This window comes from Lepidochelys kempii, chromosome 7 (assembly GCF_965140265.1).
Source record: "Lepidochelys kempii isolate rLepKem1 chromosome 7, rLepKem1.hap2, whole genome shotgun sequence".
NCBI classification, from domain to species: Eukaryota; Metazoa; Chordata; order Testudines; family Cheloniidae; genus Lepidochelys; species Lepidochelys kempii.
Genome location: NC_133262.1, coordinates 82,591,420 through 82,610,907, shown reverse-complemented (window position 1 = coordinate 82,610,907; position 19,488 = coordinate 82,591,420). Strand labels below are relative to the sequence as shown.

At 38.8% G+C, this 19,488-nt stretch overlaps 1 protein-coding gene across 1 annotated transcript in view; it reads right to left on the bottom strand.

The window, feature by feature from the left end:
• Positions 1-19,488, bottom strand: part of HK1 (hexokinase 1) — a 68,033-nt gene that overhangs the window by 18,511 nt on the left and 30,034 nt on the right. Inside the window, exons 4-12 of the mRNA XM_073353512.1 lie at positions 18,720-18,839; positions 15,185-15,280; positions 13,806-13,905; positions 13,531-13,714; positions 9,407-9,562; positions 6,433-6,666; positions 4,216-4,520; positions 1,358-1,506; positions 1,127-1,246 (exon numbers count right to left, since the gene is read on the bottom strand). Coding sequence (XP_073209613.1) covers positions 1,127-1,246; positions 1,358-1,506; positions 4,216-4,520; positions 6,433-6,666; positions 9,407-9,562; positions 13,531-13,714; positions 13,806-13,905; positions 15,185-15,280; positions 18,720-18,839 — 1,464 coding nt within the window. The remainder of the gene's footprint in view (positions 1-1,126; positions 1,247-1,357; positions 1,507-4,215; positions 4,521-6,432; positions 6,667-9,406; positions 9,563-13,530; positions 13,715-13,805; positions 13,906-15,184; positions 15,281-18,719; positions 18,840-19,488) is intronic.

The following is a 19,488-nucleotide window of genomic DNA, read 5'->3' as shown; positions in this document are numbered from 1 at the left end:
CAGCTCTTTTAACTGATTTGGTAAAAGGACCATTTTTCAAGCTGAAGGTGATTAATTCTGTTCCCTGATACTGTAAGTGGTTCACCCTCAACCATAGTTTCTAGACCAGTGGTTCTCAAACTTTTATTCTGGTGACCTATTTCACATAGCAAGCCTCTGAGTCCTACCCCCCCCCCATATAAATTAAAAACACTTTATGTATTTAACACCATTATAAATGCTGAAGGCAAAGCAGGGTTTGGGGTGGAGGCTGACAGCTCACGATCCACCCTCCCCCATGTAATAACCTCACGATCCCCTGAAGGGGCCCGACCCCAGTTTGAGAACCCCTGTTCTATACAGAGCTCACCATGTTATGGCTTTGTTTTTAACTTTAAAAATGCCTACCTGACATAGACAAATAAGCACTTTACAGTGGAAAAAAAAGCCTCATATATTCAGAGTCACGGAGCACCTATTACTGGTGTGCTCCTTTACATACGAGTATTATTCTTATTTTCAATATGAATGTTATATATATTTTCTACTTACTCCAAATTTCAAATATTTTACTGTGAAGCTACATTTAGAGAAAAGGTCTCTTTGCTTCTTCAAAATTTGCATCGACTTTTTAATTTGGACTAAAGCAACGAATGCTAATTGAATGACAAAATCTCCAAAAATTAAAAAGCAATCTGATAATTAAATCATTCCATATTCTGCTCAACACTGAAAATTCAAGACAAAAAGTGAAATAGGGGGTGCCACTGTCCCAGATAAAGGATCATTTGCACTTTGAAGATGCTACAATCTTAGCCAAAGAAAAATCACATTACAGGGAAAGAATGTTACTGCCCAGAATGTAACCACACGTGGTATATGTTGAAAATATGGTAGAGAAAGCCATCTTTCTAAAACAGTGTTGAATAGAATAATGTTAACCTACTACAGAAGTCAGTATTACATTCAAGGCACATAATTCTTCAACTCTTTCCACACACTTACTCACACAACCATTCCCACTGCAACCTTTAATAGAACTACTCTTGTGAGGAAGTAGCACGTAGCCTGTGTGAGGGTGGAGAATCAGGCCCAGAAGCAACACTAAAGGACAGATTCAAAAGATACAAGATATTATAAAACTTACAGCATCTAAACTGGTCTGCTTGCAAGGGAAGGAAAATGTAAAGCCAAGGGGAAGTCGTGCGCCTTTTATTCCCATGTAATCCAGGAAGTCTGAGATACAGCTAACAATGTGATCAAACAGCTTAAAAAGAAATATATAAACATTATTACAATTAGTCATATTTATTTAAATATATATTTACACATTCTTTGAAAATAAGTGATAATGCTAAAAAGAAATGGAAATGCTCACTTCTTCTCCAGTACCCTGCATGACCTCTATAGGAATAGCATATATTTTATTGTGCATTTCAACCGTTCTCCTTTTACCACTACGGATCTTCACAAGCAAAACTCTGAAGTTTGTTCCTCCCAGATCGAGAGCCAAAAAATCTCCATTCTCTGTAACAAAGTATTTATACATTTTAGGAACACAGAAAAAAAGCATAAGCAGGTGTCCACTTTTCATTTTCCAGGCAGGAGTTTTGGCATAAGGCTCTGAAAGTTCTCTCAATCGTCTGAAGGCTTTAAAGATTTTTCATGTTCATTCTAAGCCTTCTCCCTGCTTATTGAAAGGAGCAGAAGAAATACATTGCCACTTAGCTCCTTCAAAAGACAACAGCAACTGGGTGGTCTTTGCCCCTGCACATGCTCAACTGCACATTCTCTAAAAAGTGACAGGTTTCAGAGTAGCAGCCATGTTAGTCTGTATCCGCAAAAAGAAAAGGAGTACTCCCTTTCTTTTTTCTAAAAAGTGAAGAATCTCCAGGAAGCCAGCAGATGGTGCTATGTTCCTGCTTCAGCAATTGCAGAGTGGGGTCTTCTTAAGCAGTACATGTGCTTGAGACAGGATAGTGGAGGTGAGGGAAGAAGAAAAGGGAGTGGCCATTTTCTCTCTGCTGTGTATGGATGACAAGAGAAAGCATGAGGCTGCCTCTACTGGTTGATGTGTCAATTGCTATCTAGGAGTGATGAGAATGGAACCAGCCACTTTTCATGGACTGGATTCAAAAGTTCTCTGAAACACTCCCACTGACTTACAGATTTTGCACCAAGTACTAGAGGAGGCAAAAGTACCTGCAAGCTCTCAACTAACGGAAAGCAGTGGGGCAGGGAGCTGCATTTATATTTATGTATAGGCTCACAACTGCCACTCTAACTTACAGAAGATGTTGTGTTAAAAGAGGAATTATAGCCTTGACTCAGAATTTCCTCTTTTTGGTGGTTTAAGAGTTTTGTAGTGAACACAGACTATACTCCAGACACAAATCCATTAGCTGAATCCAATTCATTAAATTACAAACTAGCATTTCAGCTCCAAGTTTATGGTTTTTGTTTTCTTCCACCACAGCGTCCTGCTTGGCTGGAAGTCTGCTATGTATTTCCTAGGGCTGTCAAGCAATTAAAAAAATTAATTGCAATTAATGGTGTGATTAATAAAATTAATTGCAATTAAATGTGGGATTAATCGCACTGTTAATAATAGAATACCATTTAAATGGTTTTGGATATTTTCTATGTTTTCAAATATATTGATTTCAATTACAATACAGAATACAACGTGTACAGTGTTCACTTTATATTTATTTTTTATTAGAAATATTTGCACTGTAAAAAACAAAAGAAATAGTATTTTTAATTCACCTAAGTACTGTAGAGCAATCTCTATCATGAAAGTTGAACTTACAAGTGTAGAATTATGTACAAAAAAAACTGCATTAAAAAATAAAACAATGTAAAACTTTAGAGCCTACAAGTACACTCAGTCCTACTTCTCGTTCAGCCAATCACTCAGACAAACAAGTTTGTTTACATTTGCAGGTGATAATGCTGCCCGCACCTTGTTTACAACGTCACCTGAAAGTGAAAACAGGTGTTCGCATGGCACCATTGTAGCTGGTGTTGCAAGATATTTATGTGCCAGATGCACTAAAGATTCATATGTCTCTTTGTGCTTCAATCACCATTCCAGAGGACATGTGTTCATGCTGATAATGAGTTCTGCTCAATAACCATCCAAAGCAGTGCAGACTGATGCATGTTTATTTTCATCATCTAAGTCAGATGCCACCAGCAGAAAGGTTGATTTTCTTTTTTGGTGGTTCAGGTTCTGTAGTTTCCGCATCAGAGTGTTGCTCTTTTAAGGCTTCTGAAAGTATGCTCTACACCTCATTCCTCTCAGATTTTGGAAGGCACTTCAGATTCTCAAACCTTGGGTCAAGTGAGGTAGATAGCTTTAGAAATCTTGCATTGGTACCTTCTTTGTGTTTTGTCAAAATTTTCAGTGAAAGTGTTCTTAAAATGAACAACTTGCTGGATCATCATTCGAGACTGCTATAACATGAAATATATGGCAGAATGCGGGTAAAACAGAGCAGAAGACATACAATTCTCCCCAAGGAGTTCAGTTACAAATTTAATTAACGCATTATTTTTTTAACAAGTGTCATCAGCATGGAATCATGTCCTCTGGAATGGTGGCCGAAGCATGAAGGGGCATACGAATGTTTAGCATATCTGGCACGTAAATACCTTGCAATGCCAGCTACAAAAGTGCCATGTGAATGCCTGTTCTCACTTTCAGATGAGATTGTAAATAGGAAGCTGGCAGCAGTAACTTGTTTCTCTTAGTGATTGGCTGAATAAGAAGTAGGACCGAGTGTACTTGTAGGTGCTAAAGTTTTACATTGTTTTGTTTTTGAGTGCAGTTATGTAACAAAACAAAAAAATCTACATTTGTGAGTTGCATTTACACGATAAAGAGATTGCACTACAATACCTGTATGAGTTGAACTAAAAAATACGATTTCTTTTGTTTGCTATTTTTATAGTGCAAATAATAATATAAAGTGAGCACTGTCAACTTTGTATACCGTGTTGTAATTGAAATCAATATATTAAAAATGTAGAAAAACATCAAAAACATGCAATACATTTCAGTTGGTATTCTACTGTTTAACAGTGCGATTAATCGCAATTAATGTTTTTAATCATGATAAAAAATTTTAATTGCGATTACTTTTTTTGAGTTAATCACATGAGTTAACTGCAATTAAATCGACAGCCCTAGTATTTACCATGCTGCTCTTGCATCAATTATAATGAAACTACCTGTTCCGTCTGGTGTGCTGCGAACAAAGGTAGGCAGCATTTTTACTTTTGCATTTTCATGAGTTTTCTTCCTCAGCCCAGCTTCTATTTCTGTTCGCATCCTGTTTTTAATCTGCAACAGCTGCTCGTGAGTAAGCTTGAATTCAGCCAGAGTCTCATCTATCAGCCTGTGCTGCTCAGACAACCTGTATGCTACTGCTGTGACCATTGCAGCACCCTTTCCACTGCCACTCTCAGACAGAAGGAATCGCACTTCAGAGTCAGGAACTAATCGCCTCGTTGTTTTCTGCAAGCGTCTGGCATATCTGTAAGAGAAGATCGTAAAACCATAATCTCTCACTGGTCAGCTCAAAAATCTGCACTGGTCATCACTGGCTATAAAACATGAAAGGAGCATGGGAAATAGATTAGTTTTTCTGTCTTTGAAATTTGCCAATCCCTCCTTTCTGCTGCACAATGGGGTTTTCCTTTCAAGTGCCCCAACCAAGCATGCACCAACCCCAAGCCTCCTTGGGCAGTTTTTTCCTCATATCATACAAGCTGAAGTATATCTTCCAATGTAAAAGGAATCATCATGATGAAAGGGTAGAGTGGAAAAGTATTCATCCCATAGACAGATTTTTTTTCCTGAATTCAGATAAAATCCTAGCAAAAGCCCTGGAAAAAAAAAAAACTCTCAGAATATCCTCCTCCTAAAAGGATATATCAGGATCAAACTGGATCATCCTATGGTGTGAGCCACTATGGCATCTCTTATGTTACTACAGATTCCTTTTAGCTAGTATCACAATATTTTTTATTTTTATTTTTAATACTTAAGGGGAAACGTATAAAAATTAATTAAAAAAGCTCAAAATATCAGCTTATAAACTAAAAAACCACCAGAAAACAAACAAACAGCATGCACTAGATATCTTACATCTAGTAGAGGTGATAAAAATAATGGAGTTTTTTCCATAACAAACATTTTCAGGGAATATTTTCATTTTGAACAAAAAAATTAAAAAAAAATATTCACCAAAATACCAGAAAATTTCCACAAAAAGATTTAAGAAATGTAAAGATTTTTGTTTCTTCCAAAAATACTCCACACACAATACTGATCCTTCTGCTTTATGTTCCATTTACAATGTATCTATACTATATGCTCCACCCCCCTAAGCAGTATCAAAATATTTTAAGTAATTAACTTTTCCAACTAGATACTTTTCATTAGAGGTGGTACACATTTCCAGCTTTTGTGTACACCAAAATTCTGATACTGACTTCAATGGTATTGCAGATTAGAGTAAAACCATTTGTTAGGACTAATTTTTAACTAATGTATGAAACAGATTATCACCTCATGAAAACCATTCCAGCCTTTGTACACGAAGAATACTAAAAAAAAAATCAAACCTGCACTGTTGTTATTTCTGTCAATTTTGTGGTTTTGGTGCTGATCCTGCAAACACTTATGCACGTGCTTAACTCTAACCCAATGACTTCACAGGTAAGTGTCTGCAGAACCAAAGCCTTGGTCACTGGTTTAATTGTTAGAACTAGAATATCTTCAAGTAACTGTAAACAAGCCTCATGGTAACTTTGATACACATTAAAAAAATAAGTGCCTCCTCTATCAAGTTTACATAAATCTGAACTAGTACATTATAAAAATGCAGCTTAGAAATAGAGAAACAAATAAGCTGCTTTTATAAGGACAAGGAAAGGCAGATGCTATTTTTTCCTTCTAACTTCCAGGTATAAGCAAGGGAAGACTGGAGAAATGAGGTTATCAAAGACATTTTCAGAACAATTCAGTTTAAACAAGTAATAAGATTCTATTACTGGGGTTTCCTCATCAGACCCCAGTCCACAGACACAAAAGTACAGTCTTTGGATATTTAACTGTATTGTTGATCAAATAAATTGTCCTTTACAGCTGGGACTTTCAAAGGCACATAAGGGAATCAGGCATCCAATTACTTTCAGTGACATTTGGTTACCTACTTCCCTTAGGCTCCTTTGAATTACCAGCATAGTCCTACAGTTGAAGGCAACATTTCTCCATAGAGATGTTTATTTCTCAATATACATATGCACACACATAACTTCTGTTTACTTATCTCATTCACGACTCCACATCAAGATGCTGGCCTCATGTTACATGTCTGACCTTTGCAAAATATGAATCCTAACAGATGCCAAAATGTTAATTATAGAAACAGCAGGACTTACTGTGGATGCATCTTGTAAAGGGAACCATCCACACCCACCGTGGTGCGCAGCCTGGTTACTCCTTTATTATCACGCAATTGATTCAGAATCGCACCCAAAGTACTAGCCACCAGATTAGCAGAACGGAATGAAACAATTGTACAGACGTGCTGGACAGCAATGCAGTCTTCATGGGATGGTTCTACCCCAAGACGTGTCAAAATTTCTTTGGCTTTATTCAGACCTTCTTTGCTTCTACAAACAGGAATTTAAATAGTGAACTCTTTATCATTAAATTATAAAATGCATAATGAAGTAATATGATCTGATGTCAAGTGCTTTGCCACATGACAGTGTTCTGAAAGTCTCAGAAGGATCTTAGAAAAAGCAGTTGAGGGCCGTATCAGCCCACGTCAATCTCTCTATTAACTGGACTCCAAAAATCACAAAGTACAAAACAAGGGAGAGTAAAGCCAAAATAATGTTTGCTAAGAATATTCAGCTTTTCAGTAAAGCCCAATGGAAATATACAGTCTATGAAATCATTTCTATCAGTGGTACAACGTAGTTTCAACAATTCTGTTACCACCAGTTCTGTCAATACTATTCTACTCATGTATATATATTTAAAATGCTGGATTACTCTCGTATATGTATTTAAATGCTATTCATCCCCTCCAAATTTGTTTGCCATTGGGCATCGAGTACATTTTTTGACAAAAAGTGTATCACGTCTTAATTAAGATGAGTTTATAAGATTCACCTCCAACAGGGAGCAAGTTTGTTCATTGTGCCAGGTTGTATGAGCAATTTTACTCTCTAGTGACTTTGTCCGCCGTTTTGGTTTGGCTTCACACATGTCTGAATTATGGCAATCATATTTATATTGCTACTGCCAAGTGTTACCTGATAACATGGCATGTACACGTAAGAGCAGGATAGTAAAAGACATGGAGAAGCCTGGGGAAGCTAGTTGTTTATCACCTCCAAAGCAAAAAGACAGCAGCAATGCCATTAAAGTTCCTTTGGTTAATTGCCCCAGGGAACTAGTAAGCGTCTCAGCTGTACACCTCAACAGGCCAGGAGTAAATTTCTTTATGACTTGTTGACTTTTTTAAATTATAAACTAATTCACAATTTTGAATGATAAGCGGAGGCCGCCATTCAGCAAGCTACTTAAGCATCTTCCTAATTTGGAACACATGAGTAATTCCATACTCACATGCTTTAAATGTCTCCTGAATTAGGGCCAGGGTGAACAGAGATGGCTATAGCATTTTTCATTCTAAAGCATGTTTTTCAGACTTTTATAACTTTGTCAAACCTTTTGTGCTGAAATTTTCCACAGTGATTCTCACCTGATGGTTTTTAACCACCAAAATATCTTAATGCTCTTCACTCAGCTTTCTATTGATTATACATGCATGTGAATGTAAGTTGAATCCATTTTCACTTTTAACGTGGAGTTGCTTATGGAATATGATGTAGGGAGGTGTGTAGGGAAAGAAAGTTGGCTCCACAGAAGTTTCAGAAATTACTGACTGTTCCCATAATATCACACCAAAAATTGTAGACCCAAAAATCAGAAACAGATTTTTAAAAATTTGGCTCAGGGAGAGTATTATACAGTCACACAAATTTTAAAAATGGGTAGTGACTGAAAAGCATTGACTGAAAAGGTGTTGACATTGTCACATTCAACACATCATATTTTATAGGTCAGTGTAATATTTATTATTGTTTACTGGATGGGATGCTCTGTATACTTTTCACATTTATTTATTTTCTACATGACAGTAATATGGAGATGGGAGAGGGTGTCACACAAGCATTTACTGGGATGCACTAAGCAAGGCTTTTAGCAGGTTTAATCACATGCTAGGAGAATATGTTTCTGGTACACCATGGTGGAATACATGGTAGTTGCAATGTTCTAGATAGTAGAGATAGGTTTCAGTAGAAACACAAACCACCTGCCAGGACTTGATAGCACTTCAAAAATATTCACACATCCACAGGCATGCCGACAGACTGTGCTTCACTATCATTCCTACCCCAGAAAGCACAGTGGTTTAGAATGGCAAAGTGCATCAGCACATCGGTATTTCTAGTTTCTACTTTTGACCTCTCATTCCTGAAAGGATGACAGTCAGCAAACTGCCAGAAATGCTGTCAAAAATGCACAATGCCAACACGAACAAGAGTAGGCACGGGTAGCATACCACTCACTCAGGTAGTCAGTTCCGGGAAGAGACTCTGTTTGGAAATAGTGGAGTCCACCACACAACAATAACTATTGATGGCAGTGGTGCTTGAACTCCCAATGAGATTAATAAATGCACTTTGAGTTAATAAAGTACGTTACTAAACTGGAGCTCCCATATTAAATTGGTGAACAGATTTGAGATCTGATTCTCATTTACACTAAAGCCCCCTTTACACAATTCTGGCAACGTAAGTGGACTTTAAAGTGGATGCAAATGCAATTACCTTTAAACCAACTTTAAGATCCCGTCACACTGCCCAGAGTAGGGTAAAGGGGGCCCTCATGTAAATAAGAATCAGATCCTAGATCTAATTTTATACTTAAGTTTTAGGTTCATTTGAGATCAATGTCCCAGCTTTACTTTACGCATTTGGCAATTGCGACCCAGAACTCTGTAAATGTAGGAACATTAGCCAAAAGGTTGTGGGAGGCAAGACTAAGTACATTTATAGTCCACTGCTATTGGACAAACACTACTTGTTCACACTACAGTAAGAAAGCGGCTGTTTGCAACAGCCCAACCAAGAGCCTGCCCTGAAACTCCTTGTTCACACAGCAGCCACCAAGATTATTATATCCCACTTCCCAAGCCACTGCCAAATAAGAAATGGCCAGCAAAGAATTAAGAAAGGAAGAGATGGCCACAAAATCGCATACATGCTGATGCTTTTACAAATCACAAAAAGAAAAAAAAAGAGAAAGAAAGAAAGCAAGAAATGAGTTGCTCACTTTTCTATGGCAGACACATGTTTCGTTTCAAATTTTCCTTTGGTTAAAAGCTCTGGAGTGATTCGTCCCTCGAACAGTAGCCCCTCTTTGGCCATCTTTACAAGGATAAGCCTGACCAGCTCACCCATGTACAGTCCACTGACCATCTTCTCGAATCTGTAACAACAACAAAAAAATACACAAGTTGAAAGTTTTCACAGTGAATTCTCAGATTCAGACTTTATATCTAAAGTTCAGAAGTAAGTCACCTTTGATGCTTTTCTACCTCCCATCTTTTCTACTAAGAGGAGAAACCATATGCTGCTATTTGCTACAACTCCGGCAATATCATTTAGTGAATTAAAACCATTCAAATATGTGACAGACACAGGATAAGGGTTATGAGTGGAAAGTGCCCTCATTATACAGAGAAACCTTAGAGAGGCCAAAAATGCATCTGCAAATAATGGTGGGTGAAATTCTGTCACTTAGATGGTTAAGTACAGTACCTGATTTGCATCTATAAGTCACCTGCTTGATCTACAATACTTAGTGGTATGGTCTGCACCTGCAAATACATGCAAGAGCAGAACTGCAAATACATGCTAGCAGAGAAGCTGGGCTAAGGCCTGGCTGAAAATCTGGACTGTTATGTACATAAATGCCCCCACCACATGACACAATGAGAATTTTTGAGTCAACAGTAATAGTTCTGAAAATAGCACATCAACAGAACCAGACAAGGAGGATCAGGATTCGGGATAGGCAGGGCTGGCTAACTATGGACTCTAAATGCAGGAAATAATACTAAATTAGAGCTGACAAGGAACAGTCAGCACAACATGGTAACATCTGATGCTACTGAGGGCACTGGAAGCAAAGGTGCGACTAAACCAAGTGTTGGATTCAGACGAGATTCAGGGCAAAGTAGCAGCAGTGGGTGCTAACAGAACCTCAAAGTCATCACGGAAAGGTACCTGCTCAGGAATAGTGTCTACTCATCCACCCTTACCAGCAAGATAATTAAGATAATGAACAAGCTAATAGGATTTTATTTTACATTAGCTGCCTCAGATGAGGCGGGGCAAACAATTTCACAAGGTTGTGCTAACACAGGTTGAATGCAGGAAATTAGACTGAACTGAAACTGACAAGTAAATTCAACATCAGCATCAATGATATCCATAACTCATGCTATGTCTCCACTTTGAACACAACTGCTGCAGCTGTGCCACTGAAATGCTTCAGTGCAGATCAGAGATGGGTAAACTATGGCCCACGGGCCACTTCCGGCCTGTGGGACCGTCCTGCCTGGCCCCTGAGCTCCCGGCCAGGGAGGCTAGCCCCCGGCTCCTCCCCCGTTGTCCCCCGTCCCACTGCGTGGGCAGCACAGCTGCCAGTCCTGCTGCTCTGAGTGGCATAGTAAGGAGGCGGGAAGCGGGGGGGTTGGATAAGTGGCAGGAGGTCCCAGGGGGCAATCAAGGGACAGGGAGCGGTTGGATGGGGCGGAGGTTCTGGGGGGCGGTCAGGGGATGGGGAACAGGTGGGTTGGACAGGCATGGGAGTCCCAGGGGGCCTGTCAGGGGGCAGGGGTATGGATAGGGGTTGGGGCAGTCAGGGAGCGGGAGGGGTCGGATAGGGGGTGTGGTCCCAGGAGTGGCGTTAGGGACGGGGGTCCCGGGAGGGGGCAGTCAGGGGACAAGGAGCAGGGGGGCTTCTGAGGGGGGCAATCAGGGGGCGTGAAGTGGGAAGGGGCAGAGGCCAGGATGTTTGGGGAGGCACAGCCTTCCCTACCTGGCCCTCCACACAGTTTCGCAACCCCAACTTGGTACCTCAGGCCACAAAGTTTGCCCACCCCTGGGTGTAGATGCTTACTACAGTGACGGGAGGGGTTCTCCTGCTGCTGTAGGTAATCTACCTCTTCAAGAGGCTGTAGAATTCTTCCACTGACCTAGCACCATTTACACTGGGGGTTAGGTCAACTTAACTACATCTCTCAGGGGTGTGGATTTTAACAGCCATGAGAGATGTAACTTTGCAGAGCAGACCAGCCCTCAGACAAAACCCTGCACCTGAGACTCACTGGGAAGTTATCCTTTTCAATGGCCTACAGGATAGTTTTGAAGTAAAGAGCAAACTAACTGGGTTTTATGTGATCCAGTTCAAATACTGATCTGAGTAGCTTTAAACAAAATGACAGAAGCAGAATCTACTGAACTGTCACCATACTCTTCTAGCAAAGAGACAAGTGCTTCTTCATTCCCCTTTTTAACTGTTGTTTTAACCCTTCCAAGTGCATGGCAGCATGCAAAATGTTTCTCTAACCTCTTAAGCCTAGACTAAGTGCCAACTATCAAAGACAATTTATAAATATCGTTCTTCCATATTAAACCAAATAACAGAGATCATTCTGGTTAACTTTAGCACATTAGCCAGCATTCTATAGCAAGTATTGCACTGTAATAGGGCTGTTTAATACTGTAAAATGGACTCCCTCAGTGATCACTGAGACAAGCCTGGAAAATGAACAAGCCAAGACAGAAAGAAAGAACTATAACCATTACTATTTATCAAGGACCAACCCTGACAATATTGCTATGACCAAGGTGGTAGTAAAATGAATGACAAGTCTATTCCACCAGTAATAAACTCTCAAACAATCAGGCTAGATGGGGCGCTGTAACCACACCCAGCCTGTCTAGTAAAGCTATTTGGGTGGGTGTACGCATGCTTGTTTACAAGGAAAAATCTCTGGCAACAGGATTCTATCTGGACCAAACAATGATGAGTACTGAGAAGCAAAAGACTTAGAGACCATGCAGTAATGAAAGGGAGGAAATGCATGGCTGTGTGGTAGGGGGTTTCCAGGCTACAGTACAGGGGAATCAGAGATATTCCTGACTAAAAATGATGCTGAATACAATGGTGTCTCAGGAACCGATTTCACAAGTGCTAACAAAAGTTCAGTGGATGGAGTGTTTCCTCCTCCTTTTCTATGGTTCATAAACATGCAGTACTAAACCTCCCTTAGCCCCACTGCTTTATGGGCATATTATCAGCATAGCTAGCACCAGTGCCTCCACCTACTGCAGTCCCCATCTTAACACATTAATTACCAGGTAGTAAAACAGAGCTATCTTGCTTCCCTCTGCCCAGTTCAGACAGCCCACATTTGTTCTATGAACCATGATCCAAATCCTCTGCTGCACCCAGTCTCTACTTGGAGTCATAACCAGCTGCGCAAGTTTAAAGCAGCCACCAGGCAGCAATAAATTCCAGCAGGAAAGTTGTAAATCCAGCCTGAAGATCAGAGAGACACCAAAAGCTAAAAGACCTGAGAGCCATCCAAAGTACAACTTGATTTGTTCTCCTTCACCAACCTTAGACTCACCGAAATTCTTACAGCCTGCTGCAGAGAGGTGATTTACATGGGACAAAGGTCTGAGAGCCTGCTGAGGGTGCAGGAAGTTTGAAAGGGAAAACAGGTATATGGGATGAGCCATATAGATAGCTGTGAGAAGAGAGGTGGTGTGGGGGATGGAGAAGAAAAAAAAATATCACTGGTTTCACTGAGATCTCTCAGTGCAAGATATTTAAATTCATTGGAGTCAAAGCACAGCAGCAAGTGCCTGAGTTTTTGGGCCTGTAAACCAAACTTTAACAGGTTAAGAATGTGGTGAAGTGGGAATTTGGGCCTATTGAAGTATTAAGCGAAGAAAGGAGTCGAGACCTGTTGGAAGTTCACAGCGAGGGAAGAGGAAAAAAGGCAATTTGCTTGGAAACTTCTGGATTGGAAAAGAATGAGGCCCAATCTTATTGAAGACCTGTGATGGTGGGGTCAGCCAGTGTAGGAACAGGACTTTAGAATAAAAAGGCTTTGGATCAATTCACTTGAGCCACGGGCAAGAGTCCGGGGGGGGTGTTATATTTCATTTTGTCCATCCCTCAGTAAGATCTCAAAGCTTCCCCTGGCCTATGGTTTGTAGACCACAAGGTGGAACAGTTTTAAATGTAACAGACTTCACAGGCTGCTTCCTATACCTGCCTCACTAAAATGCCTAATCCTGAGATTGCTCTACTGTGATTTTATAGATTAGTCTCAATCATTTTGTGCCACTAAATAAGCAAATGAAAGTCTCACTTACAGTTGTTTTCCAGGATTGAGGGATCCACGGTCAATCTCCCTGTCAAACTCAGTTCTGATGTCTTCTAGTGACCCATCATCTCCAAAGGCTCCCCACTCAGTGTTAATGCACATCCTCCCCTCATCACCTTCTACCAGATCAATATGCCTCATTTCTTCCATGTAGCAGGCATTCGTGCCAGTACCTTTAGGAAAAGATACTAGCAGATATTAACAAAACAAGCCAACAAAAAACAAAATGCAGTATGTCCACTGTAGCAGAGGAATGAATGTCACCTATAATCAAGCCAACTTCACAACGCTGGTCATCAAACCCACAGGTCATCATTGTTCCTACTGTGTCATTTACAACAGCCATGATGTCTGCATCATAGTCCTGAAAGAGAAAAGAGAATTTTACTTATATCACACACTTTTCTTTAAAAAATTTAATATCAATACGTCAATGTAAAATGTCACTGACCCACAGAACTTTGAAAAACATTATATTTAAAGACAACTCTGCTTATATCAATCAATTTCTCTATTACTACAGATACAGTATTTGCTTGTAAACAGGAATATTGTTCTTAAGAAAATCACCCCTACTCTTCCTGCCTATTGTGCATCTGAAGTCACAATCTTGTGTTGGTAATAAAGTTTATTTGCAGAAGACTGCAAGAGCACTAGAAGATTAATGTTCCAGGTGAAGGAGAAGTAACAGTAAAAGAGTAATTCCTAAGAAATCAAGATTCTGTCTTTATATAAAGTCCCTAGTAACTGAAAAGGGAAAAAACCCACAGTTACATGATGCAGAGATCAAATTGTCTTACAATAGAAAGTTTTGCTAAGTTTTTCTTGAGGAGTCCATGAGTCTCCAACTGTCCTATTGAATGTCTGATGTAAAGATTTCTTTAATTAATATTAATTGAAAACTTTGAGTAAAGATTATAATGTATGCATGTAATCGGTAAATAATAAAAATCAAGGCATTTCCATTAATCAGTTCATTTGGGGTGTTATTTATCTTCCTCAAAGTCTGAAATAGTAACTGATTACATAGTGGCATGTCTTGGTGAAGATAAAATCAACTTATCAAAGGTTTTCCTGCTACTGAAATAGAACAAAAAGTATCCAGTTTCAACAGAGAGTTCCATTTTCAGACCAAGTCACACTTTATGACATCAGTAGGCTCACCTGATTGTAATAGTCATATGATGTGTAAGTAGTTGCTCAGGAAGAGAATTTGCTGAGCTACAGGGTGATACTGCTAGAGAACTAGCACGGTGATACACGTAATTTCACATTTAACAAGAGTGATAAAATTGCTTGAGCTTTCAGGTTAACTATTGTGAGACAGTAACTTAATTTTTGCTTCATGGCACAAATGGTGTAATGATGAGATGTGTAATTTTATTAAAGTTATTGTAAATTTTCACATAGGAACTATGAAATTATTTTGTTTCCCCACTGCATATCACATTATGGGCTCTAGAAAATATCTCTGTCTCTCAAGCCTTTTGTGTGTGTGTGAGTAAACACACACACACAAACACACACAAAGAGAGAGAGAGATTTTCTAGAGTCCGTAATGTGATATGCGTGTGTGTGTGTATGTGTATATATATATATATATATATGCGTACATATGTATGTAAAAGACTAAACAAATTTACCCCACGTTTCTTGATTGCCTTGTTGAGCAGCTTTACTACATCTGCTCCCTCAACTCCACTTGCTTTGAAGCGTTTTGTCCAGGTTATCAGAATACCCTAATAAAAAAGGAGAGCAACATTAAGTACAATATTAAACCAAACAAAAAAATTATCTTTTTCTCTAAAACAAACAAAAAAAATCTATAAATCCCTGGGTTTGGATAGTCATTCTTTTTCCCCGACAATGCATCTTAATCTGATGTGACTGGCAATCTTTGTTTCTTACTATAGCTGGTTGAAAAATGGGGAAAGTTTTTCCATCAAAGATTTTGTGTGAAAGAGTGAGAGAGCTTGGCTGAAGTTTCAAATTTTCTACAAGTTCCACTGATTATTATTGTTCCTGAATGATTTCCTTCTCTAAGACCCATTCCAGTTTCCCATTTCTCCCGTTAAGGCACTAGGATGCTGCAGTTCCCAGAGGGGGTTCACCATGCAGGCATGACAAAGAAGAATGACAGTAAACTCATGTGGAGGGAAAGAGAAAGACTTGATCAGCGGAGATGGTGCCAGGAATCAGACTGCTATGCATCCGGCATCACTGATTTGCATCAGGAGGGAGAGAGGAGGATGAGCATCTTGCAATTGTAAAGAAAATGTTCAAGGGTTGAAATAAACTGAAATATTAGAAATGTGGCAAGGGTTAAAAACAATTTTTAAAAAGGTAGTGGGCTAAAATATTTTCAAAAAGCTAAATATGCAAGGATCAATTATGTGATTTTTAAAAATCACAAATGACTAAGCTAAAAAATCATTTAAAAACATAATATGCAAGGGTTAATTAGAAAGAAAAGCCTTAAAACAATAAGGGTTAAAATAATTTAAACATTGAAAAGGAATAGACTCAAGAGGAAGAAAAAAAGGGTAAAAAATAAAATAAAATAAAAAAACTAAACAGAATTAAGCAAAAATAAGGTACAAAATAAATAGATGCATTTGAATAAATGTTAGGTTTAAATTACTTAACAATGGACAATTGTCTAGGCTCACTAAATAATCAAGGCAGTGATGGCTAACTATGGGATAAAGTAACAAAAGTGGGAAGCAAGGATCAAATAGTAAATAATAATAATAAACCCTCCCTTGTATTGCATTCCTAACCCATCACCTGGTCTGTAATTGTGTTAATTAGACTGTAAGCTCTCCGGGGTAAAGACCATGTCTAATTTTTTGTATCTGGATGGCGCCTAGCTCACTTTGGGGCATTTAGTGAATAAATTATAAATAATAATGAAAGGAGGAAGGAGACAAGAGCTGCTGATCAACAAAAGAAAAAAGAAGATACAAACTAGCATCATTTATTTCCTCTCTTTCTCTCTCACATGCCCAAGCTATCCACCCATCCAGGCTTTTATAGCAGCACCCACCACAGCAGAGTCTGAGTGCCTTCCAAAGAGTTAATACACAAATCTACAAATGGTCTATGATCTAATACTCCTGCATGTCTGCAAGGTTCTCCTCTTAAAAGCTGGCTACCACTTCTTCCTATACATTCTTTCAGAAGGTTAAATTTTTCTCCCCTCAAAATTGGACAGTATTTATTTCAGTGGATACAGGAGAAAGGTTTGCCATGGCAGCTCTGCTTACGTCAGTGCTCGTTTCACAGCAAGATGTATATAGTCTGTCACTAACTCCTAAATAACTGCTCTTGCCCACAAGTCATTAAGGAACCTGTGTGACCTAGGGACCTGTTGGTGCCAATCAGCAGAGGGCACAGGGATGCATAAGTGTTACAGGGTTCAGTAGCGAGGTGTCTCAGAACCCTAAGAAGCATCACAACTTGCGACAAGATCCTCCAGAACCGAAGTCAATAGGCCTCCATGTGAGTGCAGGGGTCCAGCCTTGCATATTTCAATGCAAGACCACAACCTGCAAGTATACACTCCAATGAAGTGAGCTGTAGCCCACGAAAGCTTATGCCCAAATAAATTTGTTAGTCTCTAAGGTGCCACAAGGACTCCTGTTCTTTTTGCAGATACAGACTAACACGGCTGCTACACTGAAACTCTTCAGTACAGGTACTCTGTTCTTGGACTAGTCCATTTTGCTTGTTATATGGTACCATGTACATGTATGACACTATGTAAATAATTCCACTGACCTCTGCCCTTGTGTTGTGTCTCGTGGGTTATACATTCCTACTATCCATTTTATTCAGGCTCTTGCCGGGTGAAGCACTAAATATACAGTTGATATTTCTCAAGCTCAGATACTATCCATGAGACTCTTCAGTCATATGCCTGCTTCTAATTCTCATTTGATGATTGACATAGGATACAGCTTGATGCAGTTGCTTCTTTTATTGACAAGCTTCCAGCTGCTGTTTGAACTCTATAAACTCCCTGAAGACTGCTCTCATTACAAGGACATTGTCTGGAAAAGTATATTCCTTCTGGAACTTCTAATTATACCTAAACTCAGAAACTAAATGACCCTCTGCCTGCCAGCACAGGCCCCATTCTGCAATGTGAAATGCACTATGAATATTAAAAGTAGGTGCCTTGCACTGCTAGGGCAACTTCCATCCAAAGATCTCTTAAAAACATTAGTGAATAACCTTCACAACAGTCCTGAGAGATAAATATTATCCCCATTTTAAAAGATGGGGACACACACAGGAAGGGTAAATTACTTGCCCAAGGTCACACATTGAGACCAAGTCTACACTACAAATTTCTGCTGGAACCTCTATGTCCAGAGGGATATGACAAGGTGTGTGATTTGTTGTATTCTCCATAGCATTTAGCTCCTTAGAACTAGTACTAATGTTATGTTTAGAATATTGAAGGTCTATCAATATGTGCACTCTCATTACTTCTTAGTACATTAGCATTAGTACATGGTTTCTACAGCAATACTGTATTAGCAAGTCACTGAGGCATTCTACTTATCTGAAGTAAAAGATGGGAAATAATGCAGAAATACAATACTGCAGAGCACTCTGTGGTTTAGGGAATCACATAACAATCATTATGCATTCAGAGTAACAATACAGCCAGACAGATTTCATTCTGTAGCCATGTTTGTTTTCAAACCATATCAAATAGCTTTCCACCCCCACTCCAATCTAGTGGACTGATTCTTACACTCCCATTTTTGCTCAAAGAAAGCTAAGGGTGCTCACCACCTCTCAAGCTTAGGTCCTAACTTAGGACCAATTTCTGCAATTTTTACTCACAATGAGTAAGTGCAGTCATTATGAGCAAGTATTGGTGAATTGGGCCATCAAAATTATAACCCGTATACTATACTTTAAATTAAAACATCATCATTCAACCTAAAAGGTTAACAGAAAAATAGTAGAAACTGGTCATTTGTTAAAAAGTATTTTTAAATCATCTTGAGATGAAGTACTACAATGAAATATTCAATAATTGATTCTTACACTGAGAGTCAGGCCAGCTGAAATACTGCTTGTTTGTTGACAGGGAGGAGAGGAGGGAAGGGTTAATAGCACAGTGTTTCTGCTTACATTAATAAAATTCTGAAATATTCTTACCTCATCTAGCTTGGATTGTCTACAAGGGAAAGAAAATGTAAACCCAACTGGCAATTTCTTGTCCTTGATTTGTTGCTTCTCCATGAAATCTCCCAGGCATTCAGCAACATGATCAAAGAGCTGTAAGAAAAAGAGAAACATAAAATGACAATAGTCAGAAAGACAGTTTTCAGGAAAAAATATGCCTTGACCCTCACAGGAAACACTGGAAAGAATTAAAGTGACCGTTATAAACAACCAATTCATAAATTTAAAAAGACATTTTCCATGTGTCATTTAGAACTGATAACGCTTTAAAATTAAGGCAAAATAGATAAATATTTCAATATTCAATAAGTAAGGAAAAGAAATTGTTCTTTTAGCAAATTCTACTTAACTTTTTTTCCCACCACTCTTTAAAAAATGCAAAACTTAAAATGATGGAAAGTGCCTCTTTAGTATAACACATCTATTAATAATTTGATGAGACGAAAAAATCAGTTTCTTTTAAGAGATTATTAATAATACATTTATTAGGTAAATGCAGTTACCTGAAAGGGCTTATATTTGGCATTTGATCATACAAGAAGCTGACACAGCAAATCAACACAAGCTTAACTTTAAGCAGCTGAAATAATCATTTTAGTCAATTAAACTATTCATATTCCTTGAAGCGTTGTTAGATTGAGACCACAAACAGCAGAACCTTGCAGGACTGAACCCTTGAGTAACATCGTCTCATTTAAAAAAAAAACAAAAAAACAGATTTTTAAAATACTGCACATGCTCC